The sequence below is a fragment of the Plasmopara halstedii genome (genome assembly GCF_900000015.1).
Source record: "Plasmopara halstedii genome assembly, contig: Scaffold_1898, whole genome shotgun sequence".
Lineage (NCBI taxonomy): Eukaryota > Oomycota > Peronosporomycetes > Peronosporales > Peronosporaceae > Plasmopara > Plasmopara halstedii.
The window spans coordinates 94,415-109,941 of record NW_020188806.1 but is presented as its reverse complement, the minus strand read 5'-3'; the positions used below and the strand labels follow the sequence as shown (position 1 = coordinate 109,941).

Genomic DNA, 15,527 nt, shown 5'->3' with positions numbered 1-15,527 from the left:
CATGCACATCTCGTGTGACACACACACCTGTTACCAGGGTACGTGTAACCCCGTTACATTTAACGCTTATGTGCGTTATCAAAAATGCACAGGTATGAGCTCAAATACCGTCCCGAGGACGTAAAATCCAGATACTCTCATGTAATGCTACTTTAGACTCGCTTCAAAAAGGAGTGTGACACTTGACGTTAAGCTACATCACACACTCCAGTGTGCTAGCAGCTCGCGTGGCCCTTGGGTCTATTCTTTGGGAGCCATCACTCCTATCCCGTTCCTAGTACGAATAACGTTGCTTTACAATGATGCTTATGAGCTTTCTTTTCGTCGAACTCGAAGGATAGAAGCGTACTATAAGCCTATATCATGACAATCAGAATCTTAGTTCAAAAAATAACAACCCATCTTTCTATTAAAGTTAAGAATCCCGATAAATCAATTTCTTTAAATTGGCTGCATTTTGCGGTTAGTTGAAATACAGATAAGGATAATATCCCAAGCCAATGATTTCTATAAGGCCCTCTGAAAAATTTAAACGGTTATATTAGGAGTTACAGATGACGAAACACTTGTATGACATCGTTGAGAAATGTCGCGATCCAGTTGAGCAGGTGGTGATGATAAATTGTAAACTTTGCACCATAAGCGCAGTCTAGAGATCAAGATAGACACGTCTGTACACGTAGGTGATTGGGTGTTCGTGCACATACTGAGGCCATCAGTTAACGTTAAGCCGATGCTTGTCAACCTATATAGCAGTTACGATATGAAATGATTGTGGAAGAAATGGCGACGCAATGAAGGGCTTGCATTTACAAATAATGACAGATCGCCAGCTACGCAGGTTACGTATTCATACTCGATGCATAATCGTATGAACACGAAAGATCTAGATTCAATTTTCAAATCAGCTTTGAATTTGCTACACAATTATAAGATCACACACTCATTTTGATAAGAGATCTGGTTTTTCCTACAAGGCGATATATGTGTTTATAAGTCGTTTTACTAAACTTAACTGACTCCTTTCTTTGACAGGTGGTCGGCATGTCAACATGTACGGTACCTGGACAGTCTATTCATTTGGGTAAAGTGAACCGAATATATGTATCCAACCTTATCAGATCAACCCTTATTCTGATACGTTTAAGCCCTTGAAGCATTACGATGTTGGTTGGAGCTCATCACATATTTAAGAAGTTACAATGCTAGCGACCCTCTTTTTTTGCACTTTTTGATAAGCCTCTTGGAAGGTGCAGTGCGCGGCTGGGCGACCCATGTGACTTACTTTCTCGAATTTTCTTAGTGTCTGTCCATTTGACAATTCTCACACAAGATTTTTATATTCTTTTGATAAATATTGAGTATGCGAGAAATTTAATAACATTACATTTTCATTCTGAATTGATAGATTTCAAAGACTTGTAGTAACCACATGAACGATATGTATGAGCCGAGTGTTGGCATGTCGGGATAGCTCAGCATTCGTTCAAAGCGATGTCATTGCCATCCATATGCGATGATTCATGATGGCTAAAATATGCTGCTGATACCTGGATTTTAGCAGATTCCAGCCTGTTTGGCACTTCTGCTTTTATCATCTCCTTTTCTGGGTCGCATTCGTCAAGTCGTATGTGAGTTTACGACCCGTAGACTTTCCCAGCTGAGATAGTCTCCGCATGCACGATAGGATTTCCTAGCCCAGACTTTCTTGTATCTAGAGCACTAAACACTTCCGCACAACGAGCCAGTTCGTCAGAACCTCAAGAATTCGGAGATGAGCTCAAACGATCACGAATGTAGCGGGCATCATCAACCAGTTCTTTCAAAACTTATATTGTAGTTATCAGCCTTCGCAGCAAAAGCTTCATTGATTGCTTAGATAGCAATAAAACCTTCTCATAAAATGCATTCACTGATATAACTTTCGCACAGCAAGATTGAAAGTCTTAGTTTAATATTTCTCACAGTTGTTGTAACCTGAACTCATCATGTAGCACCCAGTTCATCTGTTATATCCTTTAGGGTATATAAAAGCTTATCTTTGGGCTCTGTTGTGAGTGGGAAGGTGCATGACACGAAGCGCAACTGAATCAAAGTACACCATGGATTATGGGAAGATTGCAGTCATCGGTCCATGTACATTCCATTGGCGTATCGCATGCTTTAGTATTATGTTGGTGTATACTGTTTAAGCTGCCTTTGGAATGATCAACTCTGTATGATCAATAAGCCGATTCCCTGTGACAAGTGATTGGTGTCTGGGCACGCCGATGATCAGCTCGATCCGATCAAACTTTTTTGATTCGAAGCATTATTCATTTCGTCATCTAGGCAACACATCCTCCCAACGCACTGCGCAACCAACTTCCCCTAATTCTTCCACATGAAGCTTTTCATTCCTACCATGATCGCCGGTGTGGCACTTACTCTTGAGTACGCAAATGCTCTGAACGTCAAAATCTTCGGTTGCGAATACAGTCCTCGCAAGGGACCCGAATGGGCTGCTGACAATGAAAAGTGCAAGTCCGAAGATGAGGTGGAAAAGGACATGAAAGCACTGGCGACCATCACGGACAAAGTTCGTATCAACTCCTTGTTGGACTGCAATGTGTCCTCGATCGTCCTGCCTACTGCCAAAAAAGCTGGTCTCCAAGTGCACCTCGGTATCTGGATGTCTTCGGGCGAGCAAGAATGGCAACTTGAAAAGGACCAGTTTTCTAGTCTTCTTAAGTCGGGCATGTTTGACAAAAACATTATCGCTGTGGATGTTGGTAGCCAAGCTATCTCTCGTGAGCAAGTCGACACAGATCTTGCCATTTCCCAAATGAAAACAATTCGGGACCAAATTCGCGAAAGCGGCTTTAACACCCCAGTCACGATTGCTGAAACGATTGATACTTATGTGGCCAATCCAAAGCTTATCCAAGCGGTAGACTTCGTCAACGTCATCCATTTTCCTATTTGGGACCGCGTTGCCAGCAATGAAGGTGCTTCAAAGATGCTTGACCGTCTGAGGTCCTTACGTATGACGGCTGCCTTGGCGAACAAGAAAACTCAAATCGCGTCGACGGGTTGGAGTTCAAATGGATCGGATCCAAATGCGGCTACCGCCACTCCACAAGACCAAGCCCGATATCTGTCTGACATACACCAAATGTCCGTCGCAAACGATATCCCCTTCTACTGGTACACCTACATCGACCAGCCATGGCGTGTGAAAGAGATTGAGGCGAATTTCGGCCTCTTTTCGGTGAACAATACCCTTAAATCCAACATCGACAACTTGAACATCACCCTGCTGGACCCGTTCCTGATTCAGAATGAAGCGACAAGTTTGTACTTGTCCGAATCCACGAACGAGGTGTACATGTGGGAGAAGTCGAAGGAATACATGGCCACTGAAGAACAGGTGTGGTTCTGGAATCCTGCTACGCAGCAGTTGCGTTGCCTGAGTAACTTCCAATGCCTTGACGCCTATCAGCCTCAAGACCGCGGATTCGTCCACATGTTTCCTTGTATCGACACCGAAGGTAACCAGAAATGGAGATTTGACAACAAAACCAACCAACTCCAGCATATCACTCACAATGGCCTCTGTCTGGATATCGACACGGAACGCTCGAACCGCATCCAGATCTTCACGTGCTCAAACAAGACCATGACGCAGAAATGGGATTTTATTGAGAAGGCCAGTGCTTACTAAGTTGTCTTGTGCCTCGTATTGACGAGCATATCTGATTCTTGATATTTCGCTTAAATCAATTCCACGTTCGTCATAACTTTTTTTCTCATACATGATTTGAAGCCTACTCAAAAATATGTCTATTGCAATCCTAATTTCACAGTAACCCCAACATTCTTTCGCATGTCGTCTGTATATCAACCGCACACAGGCCAAGACGTTGCTCTTTTCGATAATATAGGATTCGAACAGCAAGAGATGACCATCCTAAACATTTTTTGGTCGGATTTTGAGCATAAGGAGCTGCCTCAATATGGTTGGCTACTGAGCAAGACTGAATCGCAAGTCGAACTAGCGTCTGCTGTCAGTGTTAGGAGTAAAAGCATCTTCGTGTGGTTTCACAGTTTGGTATTCCAAATCGTAAGTTATTTTGACTACAATGTAAATTGATGTCGTGCATAACATTATCATCGATATTACGGTTGGAGCCCCCTGGCGTTGTGTCTGTTATGATATGCTAGCCCAAGACACAAGTAGCAAGACATCTTATCGAGAGGAAGGGCAGCTTCAGCACAGTTTGGGTTAGCTTGTTCAAAATGAATTACTGTCAGGATGGCGTATAGTGCTGTTCTTGCAAGTGTTGCTATAACATTGGGACCTGCATACTTGCTAAGCTTCATGAAGAAAACTGCTCGGCCTTACGAAGCTGCGCCATATTCGTATTAGTCTGCAGCAAATCTATAGCAGCTGCGGCGGATATCACTAGGTATGACATGCTTCTGCTTTCTCATTAATGAAGCAAGATATCACTGAAGCAAAATATATTAGTTTTTGAGCACATTCATCTGACAATTTTATAATCAAAGAATGACCATCACTCTTCACCGTAAACCACCATTGCCAAGACGATATGTCGACATGTCACTTTAGGGCCTCGTTTCATGGCTTCATGTTTGGCTCACGATTTCTCACTCCTATTCTGTGTAAGACTAATCTCTGACGATCTTCTGGCTGACCTCTTTAACCAATTTTCGATAACGACTACAAGCAAGCGACACTGGTGCTGTCTTCTGAGCTCCATAACGACAATTGGGCTACTAAGTAGACTACATGATCGTATTGTGATCGAGATATCCAGCTCCGACCATGAATAATGCACATTTTGGGGCCAGACAACATAAAATTAGTAAAATTGATTCACTTGGGGGTATAGTTTAGGCCTCAGAATTATTTTAGATCCAACATCCTCAAAACACAAGTTTTGTCCTCTCTGCCCAAAGTCTGGGCTCTAGAAATCGTAAGGCGCTATCGGTGTTGACCATGGCAATACCATATTTTCATATTGTAGCCTTGATTAATCTTAACAATGGGTAGCTAAGCTCAGAGCGGCTTTTTAGCAAGTAAGATCATGCAATGTGCACTAGACGTAGTTTCAATTATGGTGAAAAGCTTTTCGGTTCAAATTCATTGCATCTATCGACGACAATATATTGGTGTCAGACTGTATAAGCAACAGAGAGGAGATTAATGTCGTCGTCACAATGACAAGCCAAGTAAACAAAGTAACCTTTCGAAAAGGGATCTTGTGACCGGAATAATGTTGTTATGTCATCTATCCAAAGTGCAGTGACATTGAAAATGAAACGATTGCTTTTCATCTGATAGACAGTCACGAACCAGATCTGATTGTCGTATATTCAGCTGCAGCTTTTAAAGCAATAGTGCCACTAGCGCAGGAAGCATCGACAAGCAAACATTTTGACTTAAGTATCTCATTCAATTTCGTACAATTACGATCATGAGAGCGTTGCAAGTATTCAAAGACTTTCAACTGCTTTCAATTCGACAACTGAAAAGTAAATTTTCTTTCATGGAGTTGATACGAATGTAGCAATTAAATTCAATTTGCTTTTGATTGTAGAAAGGAAGAATTTAATTTACGTAACCACTCGGAGAGGGGGAGAAGAAAAGATTGGCTGGTTCAGCGGGTGGGTGTGGACGTGGCAAGAGTATTGCTATCAAGCTTTCGATTCTTGTCAAATTTAATTCACAGCTTTTCGTCATTTCTTACTACATTTGTAAGAAAAGAACCTTTACAAAAACATACCTAACGCATAAAACAACCAATTTAAACTTCCTCACGGGGGCTTAAGTTTTAATCTCAATCGAACCAGCGACTAGCCACTTTCGTCTAGTGCACGAGACATAGCCTTCTTTCCGTGATTTCTATCAAGACAATCAACACATAGAGAATCAATTGAGTCTCTACCGCCCGTTGTGGCATCTCCAAGTACGTGACAAAGTGTAGAACAAATAAAATCGACTTTTTCTTGAGCACATGTCGAGTATGAACGACGAAGACAGCAATGTCTACTCATCTGGCTTTCAACCAATGCCTTCACCCCCTCCGCCACCTCCAATAACGTCTGTAACCAAGTCTAATTATACAGGTAAAGCTCGAATTATTCAATCTTCGGTCTATGCCAGTCGAGACTCAAGGAGAGCAAAAGCACGTCGCAAAAAGACTGGAACACAAATGAATGCGTCACAACCTGTTAAAGTGATGAATGGAAACGACTCGACAATTTCTACGGGTAGTGATCCTCATGCTCGTCCTGCTCATATGCTGAGCGTTGTTGAGCTATGCAATAATAGTGAAGAAGATGTTGAAAGTGTGACGACGACAGCAATTGATACACCAATGCAATCAGCTGATGAAGATGGTAATGAGACGGGAGATGATGGATGGGCAGATCATAATCGATGGTATTGTAATATATGTAAGGATGGAGGCGAATTATTGTGCTGCGATCGATGTCCTCGAGCATTTCATATGAGCTGGTGCGTTTATTGTATGAAGGAATGAAATTTAGTGCTTAATTAGATGATTTGATACAGTTTAGGCATGAGTGATGATATGATTCCGACAAGCGAGTGGTATTGCAAAATGTGCTCGTAAGTGACTGGATCAAGAAGTTATTGCTATTGATTGAATATGGAAAATGTGATTTTTGATGTAACTCGTTGATCGATTGCAGTGAATGTTTGGACCGACGTCGTCAGAAAAAAGAGTCGAAAGAAAAAGCACGAGTGATGCGCGAGACAGAAAAACTTGAACGTGATGCTCGTCGACGCCAAGCTGAACAAATGAGGGAAGAACTTCAAGCTAAAAAATCCGTGGAAGCAATTGAATTAAAAGCAAAGCGCATCTTGGAAATGCAAGATCGTATTTTAAGTCGTAAGAAAGTCAAGTACAAAGATAAAGAGGAAGAAAAACTTGGAAAACTTGCAGAAGATCTTGGCAAGACCGTACGAGTATCAAAAGAAAAACTAGAAAAGCTAGAGAAAGAAGATGCAGCACTTCGAAGGAAAGAAGAAGCTTTGAACAAAAAGAAACGTGACATTGATGCTATTCCACGTGAAGTGATGGAAGATACGTCGCATCTGGACAAACCAACGTACGTACAAAAGAATGTTCTGTGATTTAGACATTTCGCTCATATTTTGATCGTCAATCAGTCCACTGCCATGTGATTTTGGAGATGTGCCGACGAAATATATTGGCAATGTCTTAGCAATTTGGGACTGTCTTTATGTGTTTCGTGACGCTCTTGAACTTGCAGAAATTTCTGTCGACCAATTTAGCCGCGCAATCTGCTTTTCGAAACACTCACCGATACTTACAGAGATTCACTTGTGTTTACTAGAAATGATTCTCGAAGATAGGTGCGAAAACTATGCTCATAGATTGATATAATTGTAGTTAATCACCGTGAAATACTGCAATTTTTAACGCTTTTCTAGGGAAGGAGAAGATTATGTTTCAGATGATGAATCACCCGTTGACGATGGTGAACGATATCGCTACGAAGTTCAGCACGCACCATTAACTGTTGGCATGCCAACGCGCTCAATGCTGACAGCTCTAACGTGGCCATCAATTCTATGCAGTTTGATTGCGGCCGTACCTCGTTATACAACGCACGCGACATCGACATTTCTGGCAGCGTTTCATGCTCTGCACGACACTGACTATCCTGAATTATCAGTGCAACACAAACTAGCGTTATTGCATTTTCTTGTTGGTCGCTTTGTTGGTACAGAACGTGTGCGTGAGTTGTTGAATCGACATCTTGATGATACAATTCAAAGCACAAAAGAGTACAATCGCACTGTACTACTCGACAAGAAAGTCACGGTAGAGGAAGAAAAGAAACTTAGAGAGAAGCAGCGTGCAGAGCTCGCTAGGATTGTCGAATCAAATAAGACTTCCGTATTGGACAAGGCTGGTACGGAGGAGTTGGAGGAGAGTAAAATTGAGTTTGAGGGAGAAGTAGGCTCTGCGAGCGACTCAGATTTAGATGCTTTGGCGTACAATGAAGAAGCTTTGTTGAAGAACGATGAAGAGCTCGAGAAGCTTCAGCTGCAGGACTTTATCTCGCGTCATGAATACGTTGCTCGAAAAAATAAACTTGAAAAACAGCGCGAGCGGTTGCGTCAGCGTATGGAAGTGAAGCAACGTAAGCATAAACTTCATGAACAACTTGAACGGAAACGCATGCAGGCAAAGAAGAGCATTACCGATGGTTTGACATCCAAAGATGCCGACATGCTTCGTAGTGCCATTGATAAAGGCAAAGAATGTGGTTTACCAGATAAAGTTATCGTCTCAGCAAGACATGTGTTGGAAATTCTCGATGCAGAAGCAATTCGAGAGCGAAAGATTGTGGAAACGAAGCGTAAATGGAGCGCATTGCTTCGTCAATCATTTGTTCGAACTGAGCCTATCGGACGTGATCGAGACCAATTTCAGTACTGGGTTTTACGAGGAGATTTGCGACGTGTGTTTGTGCAAAAATCTGGTCCATCAGACAAGTTGCAACGTCGATACGAGTCACTACCAAAGAGTGGATCTCCACGGGATAACTTGGTCCAAGTGGATGACAATAATAATGCGACGTGGTATTGCTACGCGTCTCAAACGGAAGTGAATTGCTTAATGGAAGCACTTGATCCGCGTGTACCTCGTGAGGCATTGCTTCGTTCAGCTTTAGCGGACGAGTTAGTCGAGCTGTCGAACGAAATGCCTGTGTCCAAGCCAGGATTATTGATCTCCGATTTGCTCAACGAAGAAAATACGAAGAAGCGCGCACAAAGTTCGACTGGCGTGTTGGTTGATGAGGAAACCGAGTTTTTACAATGGAAGAATGTCAAACACCCGAAGAGGCGAGCAGTGTTACATGTCGAACCAGGAGTCGAGTCGTTCCGTGAAGAGTTGCTTAAGGGTCAAAATTGGATTTGCAAATGTCTACGTACACTTGGGTCGACGTGGCCAGATCGTCCAGAAAATGGTGGAATCGAGTGGCGCAAAGCTGTGCAAACGATTGACAAGATGGAAGACTTTATGCAGTATTTGTTGGTGCTAGAAAGCGAGCTGATGGTGACGCAAAAAACAAAGCGAGGGGTGGGCAGTGCTACAACGACTGATCCCATTGAAGGTGAATCACACGCTAGAACGGAAAGTTTTGATGAAAAGAGCGAAGACGAGGAAGACGAAGAGGATGAGGAATTGTTGGTAGATGATGGCACAATGCTCTGGCCATCTAAGTCTAGTCGAGAGCGCTGGCTTCAAATGGTCAAACGTGGCAAGACCGTTGCAATTCTTGCCACGGCGCTAGCGTCATTAGTACATCGTCTTGAAGTCCTTGGCTTCATAAGTATGTCAAATGAAATTGTAATGAAAACGCGCGCGAATATTGAAAAGGAAAAACGATCTCAAAAGGAACGTGCAGTGAAGAAAAAGAAACAGGAAGAACAAAGTGACAATCGGTTGCACGAGTCAGTCGACGAATGGGAAGAAGATTGTTACCTTTGTAGCGAAGGCGGTGAACTTGTGTGTTGCGATGGCTGTCCGCATGTCTTTCACTATTCGTGTATTGGTTTGCGACGTGTTCCTCGTGGTAAAATCTTCTGTCATGAGTGCGATACATCTGTGAATCCAGTCGTTTCTGCGTCCAATGGTGGTAAGAAAAGTCAAAAACCATTAAATAAACGATCACGATCGGCTCATTCCCCATCCTCACGGAGTCGACGCCGAAAACAAGGCAAAACCGACAAGATTAAGTCGGACAATTCTGATTCGGAAGCAAGCGATATGAACTCGGAATCTGGCACATCTGTGACGTCGACTCGCATCTCGGTGCGACAGGCTCATACAGGACCAAAGAGCTCAGACGATCAATGGGATATTGACTGCAGTGTTTGTGGTCTTGGTGGCGAGTTGCTCTGTTGTGACGGATGTCCACGTGCATTTCATGTCAATTGTATTGGTCTCGTTACAATTCCAGAGACGGAATGGTTTTGCAACGAATGTAATTTACAAACGTGTGGAACTTGCAAGAAAAACAAGATTCGACTTGATTCGCATGTCATTTGTGGCTCTGAAGACGGTTCCAAAGGCTGTGATCGCGTCTTTCACTTGGTGCGTCAAATTTTTAGCTATGTGCTCAATTGTGGTCTAATCTTCGTTCTTTTGTTTTTAGAAATGTGCTAAGCTCGATGCTGTTCCTGCTGAAGACTGGTATTGTAAGAAATGCAGTACAAAATTGAATCTGGTAGGAAATGATTAAAAGTGGGCTACAAGACATACACACATGACAATTGGATGCTTGCTGTAAGGTTTTGAATAAAGAAAGTGACGAAATTTGTGGTAGATTCATCGATTGATATCTTCATCATTAACGATTGAATTGTGAAACATAGTCGGAGATATTTAGATATTTACGGTTCGAATAATTTTTTTTATTGAAACCATTAACAGTTTGTGTGTGCGGGTGAGCAGTACCTTATTCTACGGTCGAAGTATTGATACTAGTACAGACAATCCATTACAAATTTGATAAAATTGTTTTGAACCAATATGGTACGATAGTACAAAATTTACATTGCAGTTTGGTGAAATTGTGAGCATCGAAGTATCGATGTCTATGAAGCTGATGAACTCCGAAGGGAGAGTCCATGTGGTATATGTGGGCTGCTAGCCGCACATCAGAAATAACAAGACGTTTTTGTAACAAGAGATAGTAATATGTATTTATCTAGGATTTAATAAGCTGCAATAAATCTTAATATATGAACTCTTGAAATAGCTAAGTTAACGAGACACATATTTGGTCTCGAGTTCGCTCCTGGTAGGGAGCAAGTGAAATGCCATGAGTCATGGATTGAACGGAAGTCTAAAATTGAGGGTGTCATGCAATTCTAAGCCGGGTGTATCATGTGCGTCATGCAAACTTTTGCTGGGAAGTAGAAGCGCATTTGTCGTGGAAATGAATTGCTGGCTTAAATACCGGGTATCACATTATTCGAGTAAATGGGCATCAATGTTGCTGAGCGCCTTGAATAGACTTAAAAGACCGAAGCGGTGGTGGTATGTGTTGCGGTCTCCAGAGCGTAATATCGTAGAGAGACTTCATACCGCAGTCTCTCGTGCAAGTACTGATCAACTGATTTTCGCAAAAAGAGACAAGATCCAACGATATATCGGCTTTTTGGTGATGCTAATTCAGCACTACTATACGACCCGCTTACCGTGTGAAGCAGAGAAGCTCCACGACTTCCACTAGTAAAAAGAGTGGCCAAAGTTAAGGTGGTGAAGTCATCAAATTGTTCATATTGTGACTTAATAGAAGAAGGTTACCACGAGATATCCTCAGAAGTGAAAATAAACTCATTATGCAAAATACCTCCCCGGATTGGGAAGTGCGCCCTGAATTGATATTGTTCATGTAGCCTTAGATCGCTTCATAAAATAGTGACCCTTTCATGGTAAAAATACGATTTTTTCTCATGCGTGAAACAAAGTATTTTAGAAAGATGACAAAAGTGATTTTCCTGCTCATTATTAGCTTTCTATGCCTGAGGGCTAATGGCAGGCCGCAGACTGTGCATTCTGCACCCCTGTAATAAGCTAGATATCGTCAAGAGTTCGGTACGAATGCAAATTTTATGATTGGCCGTGCTGCAAAATTGCATGAACAATACTTTGGCTGGCTCTCTTGACCAAGTTGATATATTCTATCAACCGCTCGGGGTAGAAAAGGATATTCTTCACACTATAGAGAGTCACTCGAGCGAGAAGTTATAGAAGTGGCTGATAGTACCACAAGATGTCCTCACGCACCAGCAACGTTCAATCGTTTGGTGATGCAGCTTTTCAGAAACATCGGGGCTATGCTTATACCTTAAGCAAAGATACATTCCGTAACGGAATCACGTGATCACACAAGATTGTGTAGTCACACACGATGGTGTGACTACACAATGTTTTGGCTACACTTTAACAACATGCCAGTACATGGCTGGAACAGCCAGTAGATAAACCTTTTAGTTAGGTTTTACTATATAGAAAACCTATAGATTAAGATATTGGTGGCTCTGCTGCAGATAAAACAGAGAATTACAGTTTACATTTTAAATGGAAGGGGTAATTAGCCTTGGGTTCATGCTCTTGGAGTAAGCGGATTGCGATCCGCTACACTCGTACTGGTTCTAAGTACAGAACGAAGGTCGCCGACCTTGACTAAGCTTCTCTAAGCGAAAGAGCTACGGCAGCCCTGCTGCACTTGGAAGCACTTGTAGTCGTTCTACACCTGAGTCATTATGACTGATACTCTGTGAGGATGGAGCAACTTCCTATTTGCCCCAGGGCATGCAGGACGGGCTTAAGAAGCCGATGTCTCTCTGCTTGGCCCTGAGGGCGTGCAACACCTCGCTTTGCAAGGACTTGAAGCGATCAAGCAGCACCAAGATCCCTAGGGAAATGCTCTGTATAGCACCTACAGCAGAAGATGTCGGCGTTGACTGCGTCCATGACGCCACCGTTGGCGACGGGTGACCACCCCTTAACTCAACCCGCTCATGATGAGGGTTTAAACCTTCGAGGCCAAGGATGAAGAGAATATCTAGCTTTGGGAGAGGAAGGTCGAGATGACCGTGGCGTCCGCCATGCTTCAGACCGAGCAACAGCGCGTGGCGCTAGCTATCCCTTAAGATTGTAGGTCGAGCGCGAAAATGGAAGCTGACGTGCGGCACTTCGGTCGAAGCGGCGTTTCCCTCTTTAACGGAGCTGAAGCTACAGCTATAGCTACCACGAGTGTTTTCGCCACCTAACCAGGCATATCGCGTGCGATCGCCTTTCCTTGCCGCCTGACGGGGCAAGAAGGAATTGGTGGACTCTGTCCAAGAGTTGCGTACTCTCATTGACGGGATAACAGCCGATCCTCTCCCCGAGGCGGTCACAGTGACCGTCTTTATGGAGGACCCTGGCACTGGCGTGGCCAGAATAGAAGACTTCCGTGTACATCCGTCTACTTTTTTTGAAGAAGCAGTGAATACGGTTGATTACCAAATTCAACTTTAGGTCGATACGACTTGGTTGGAATGCTTACCCTCAGATATCGTCGAGCGGTTTGAAGCCAATGGATCTCAGCTATGCTGAGGACGAGGAGGCAGAGCTCCAAGCTGCCGAGCAGCGTTCGAACACCCGAAAATGTTTTGTCTGTGGAGATACCCATCAACTTTGGACTGGTTGTCCCTTGCGAAAGGCGTGTCAAGGTTCATCAAACCGACGTCCCACTTCTCACCAGTCTTTTAGTTTTTCCAGGGAACACGACAACACCTAGTAGGCGCGTGGCGGCCTACTGGAGAAGGAGTGGGTTCTGTCAAGCCTCAATGAGGTAGAAGACAGCAGGATCCAGCCCCGAAGAGTTCCGTGAACACGGGACGTGTGTGCAAGACGGGCTTGCTGGTTGTGAAAGCGACCATGAAGGGCTTTGAGAAGCCATTATAGATTCTTATCGACTTCGGGGCGTCGAGCATAATTGCTTGACGCCCCGACTGCATACCATGGTACTCGAACGCAATGACGCGTTTGAAGTAATACAGCCTATAACATTTGCTAATCGACGGGGACACGTGTCACAGTGCCGAAAGTTTCTGTGGACCTCGGTGTCAAGCTGCTTGACTTTGACTGCGTGGAACGCTGCTTGGTTGACCACATCCTTGGTATGACATGGTTGGAACACCATAAGCTTTGGATCAACCGGAGGTCGAAGACATTGGGCACTACGCGCACGTCTCCTGGTGGAGCTTTGGTAAGTCATGAACTCACCTCTGCAGAGGCAAAGAAATGCTAGTGGCGCAGATACTGGACTGAGGCGGCCAACGTGCTAGAGATTAGAGTATCCGGGTTTATGAACACCGAAGGTGTATCGGACAGGAGTTCCAAGCGTGGCTCGCAGGCTGAACGTGGAAAGGCACGTAATCCGCTGAGGACTGCTCACGTTTTCAAGCACTCGCTGCATGTCGCGAGTGACATGGACGGTCGAGATCCGAGGAATCTTGGGCATGGGTCTTCAGATGCGCGTGGAGTGGCACTTCTTCTACCGGACAAAGACAGCGGAGCTAGCAGCTCTTCGGTTAGTAATGCCAGCAATATCAAGGCTCCAGTGGAGCAGGAAGTGGGGCGAAAATGGGATGATGCTAAGTACGTATTCCCACTGGTCTCGCGGAGATGTACAGCCTCTGTGGAGAAGCAACGGCGACATCGTATGTTAGCTGCTAGACTCCGGGCGTCGACTCTGACCCAGGATGTGTTTACCGCAGGCGATAGCGCACAGCTATACACCCTCGTCAACGATATGACGGGAAGGAAGACGGTGACGTCATCGTCGATGCTTTTTTTTGCGGTGAAGCTCATTCTGAGCTCTTTCGAAGAGTTTGGTGATACCTTATTGTCAAGCGACTAAGCCAAAGTGGTCAGTATACGACCGACAGAGGAGATTTTCTCGTATTCACTCCCGGATGAAGCTGTCCTCAAGAACACCAAGAGGGTGCCGAACGCAAGAAGTGGATCTTCGGCCCTGAAGAATCCGCACTATCCTTTGGTGAAGAAATTGCTAGACGTCGTCTCCCAAGACCCGCCGTTGTACCTACCCGAGACCAAGGTGTGCGTTTTGAGATTGGCATGGTATCGGGCGCAAAATACTGCGTAGCACGCCAATGGCCCCTGCCCAAGGAGCAGTGCGACGTCATTGACGCATTTTTTCGCGCGAAGCATGACGCAGAGTTGGGACGTGAGAGCAAGTCTCCCCATTCGACACTCACGTTTTGTGTTCGGAAGCCGAACGGCAAGTGGCGTATCGGTCATGCTTAGAATAAGCTCAACGCTGCCACCATTTCGGCACAGACGCCGATTTCTAGATAGGATGTTCTTCGGAACAACATGGTGAGATGTACGAAGTACAGTGCGCTACTTCGGCATGATGCTCAACGGAGCTCCGATCACGAGAGATCTCATCCTCAAGGGCTCGAAGAGCACCGCGAGTCACCGGCCGGCGGTCAACCCGGTCGTCACCGCCCGCCCCTGACAGTTCTCGATGAGAACGATGACGTCCACTATCATGTGGAACGTTTAGTGGGACGACGTCTTCACCAGGGTCAAACCCAATATCTGGTGAAGTGGCGGGGAAATTCTGACTCCGAAAAGTCGTGGGAGTTTGAGGCGCCACTTCGGCAAGATTGCCCAGACGCCGTAGACTATTTTGATTGGAAAGATCAGGATGCCCGCATCATCAGATGCCCCGCGCTTCTCGGCAACAGCCAGGGAAACAGAAGGGCCATGAGCTGAGCTCAAGCGGTGGCCCTTAGCTCTTGCGGTCGCAGACACAGAGCTCGCGGGAGCGTTAGGAGTTGCCCTAAACGTCGCAGGGCGATGTGCTTTAAGTTTGGCAAACTCAAATTGGAGGTGTCGCTCCACACGCACTCCCACTTCCTTGTGGCTCAT

The 15,527-nt window shown here is 44.6% G+C and overlaps 3 protein-coding genes across 3 annotated transcripts; 2 read left to right on the top strand and 1 right to left on the bottom strand.

The window, feature by feature from the left end:
* Positions 1–2,383: 2,383 nt before the first annotated feature.
* PHALS_02355 (ricin b lectin-like protein) lies at positions 2,384–3,703 on the top strand (the record flags this gene model as incomplete). The annotated part of the gene is made up of 1 exon (XM_024716839.1): positions 2,384–3,703. The coding sequence occupies one exon, from the start codon at positions 2,384–2,386 to the stop codon at positions 3,701–3,703; it is 1,320 nt and encodes a 439-aa protein (XP_024582397.1).
* A 2,317-nt stretch (positions 3,704–6,020) lies between these two features.
* Positions 6,021–10,408, top strand: PHALS_02354 (hypothetical protein L916_05607; the record flags this gene model as incomplete). Its single annotated transcript, XM_024716838.1, has 7 exons — positions 6,021–6,523; positions 6,581–6,637; positions 6,721–7,140; positions 7,202–7,408; positions 7,487–10,163; positions 10,225–10,296; positions 10,361–10,408. 7 exons carry the CDS (start codon positions 6,021–6,023, stop codon positions 10,406–10,408), a joined length of 3,984 nt encoding a protein of 1,327 aa, XP_024582396.1.
* Positions 10,409–11,089: 681 nt separating this feature from the next.
* On the bottom strand, positions 11,090–11,469 carry PHALS_02353 (uncharacterized protein; the record flags this gene model as incomplete). The annotated part of the gene is made up of 2 exons (XM_024716837.1): positions 11,090–11,362; positions 11,428–11,469. The coding sequence occupies 2 exons, from the start codon at positions 11,467–11,469 to the stop codon at positions 11,090–11,092; spliced, it is 315 nt and encodes a 104-aa protein (XP_024582395.1).
* Positions 11,470–15,527: the final 4,058 nt, after the last annotated feature.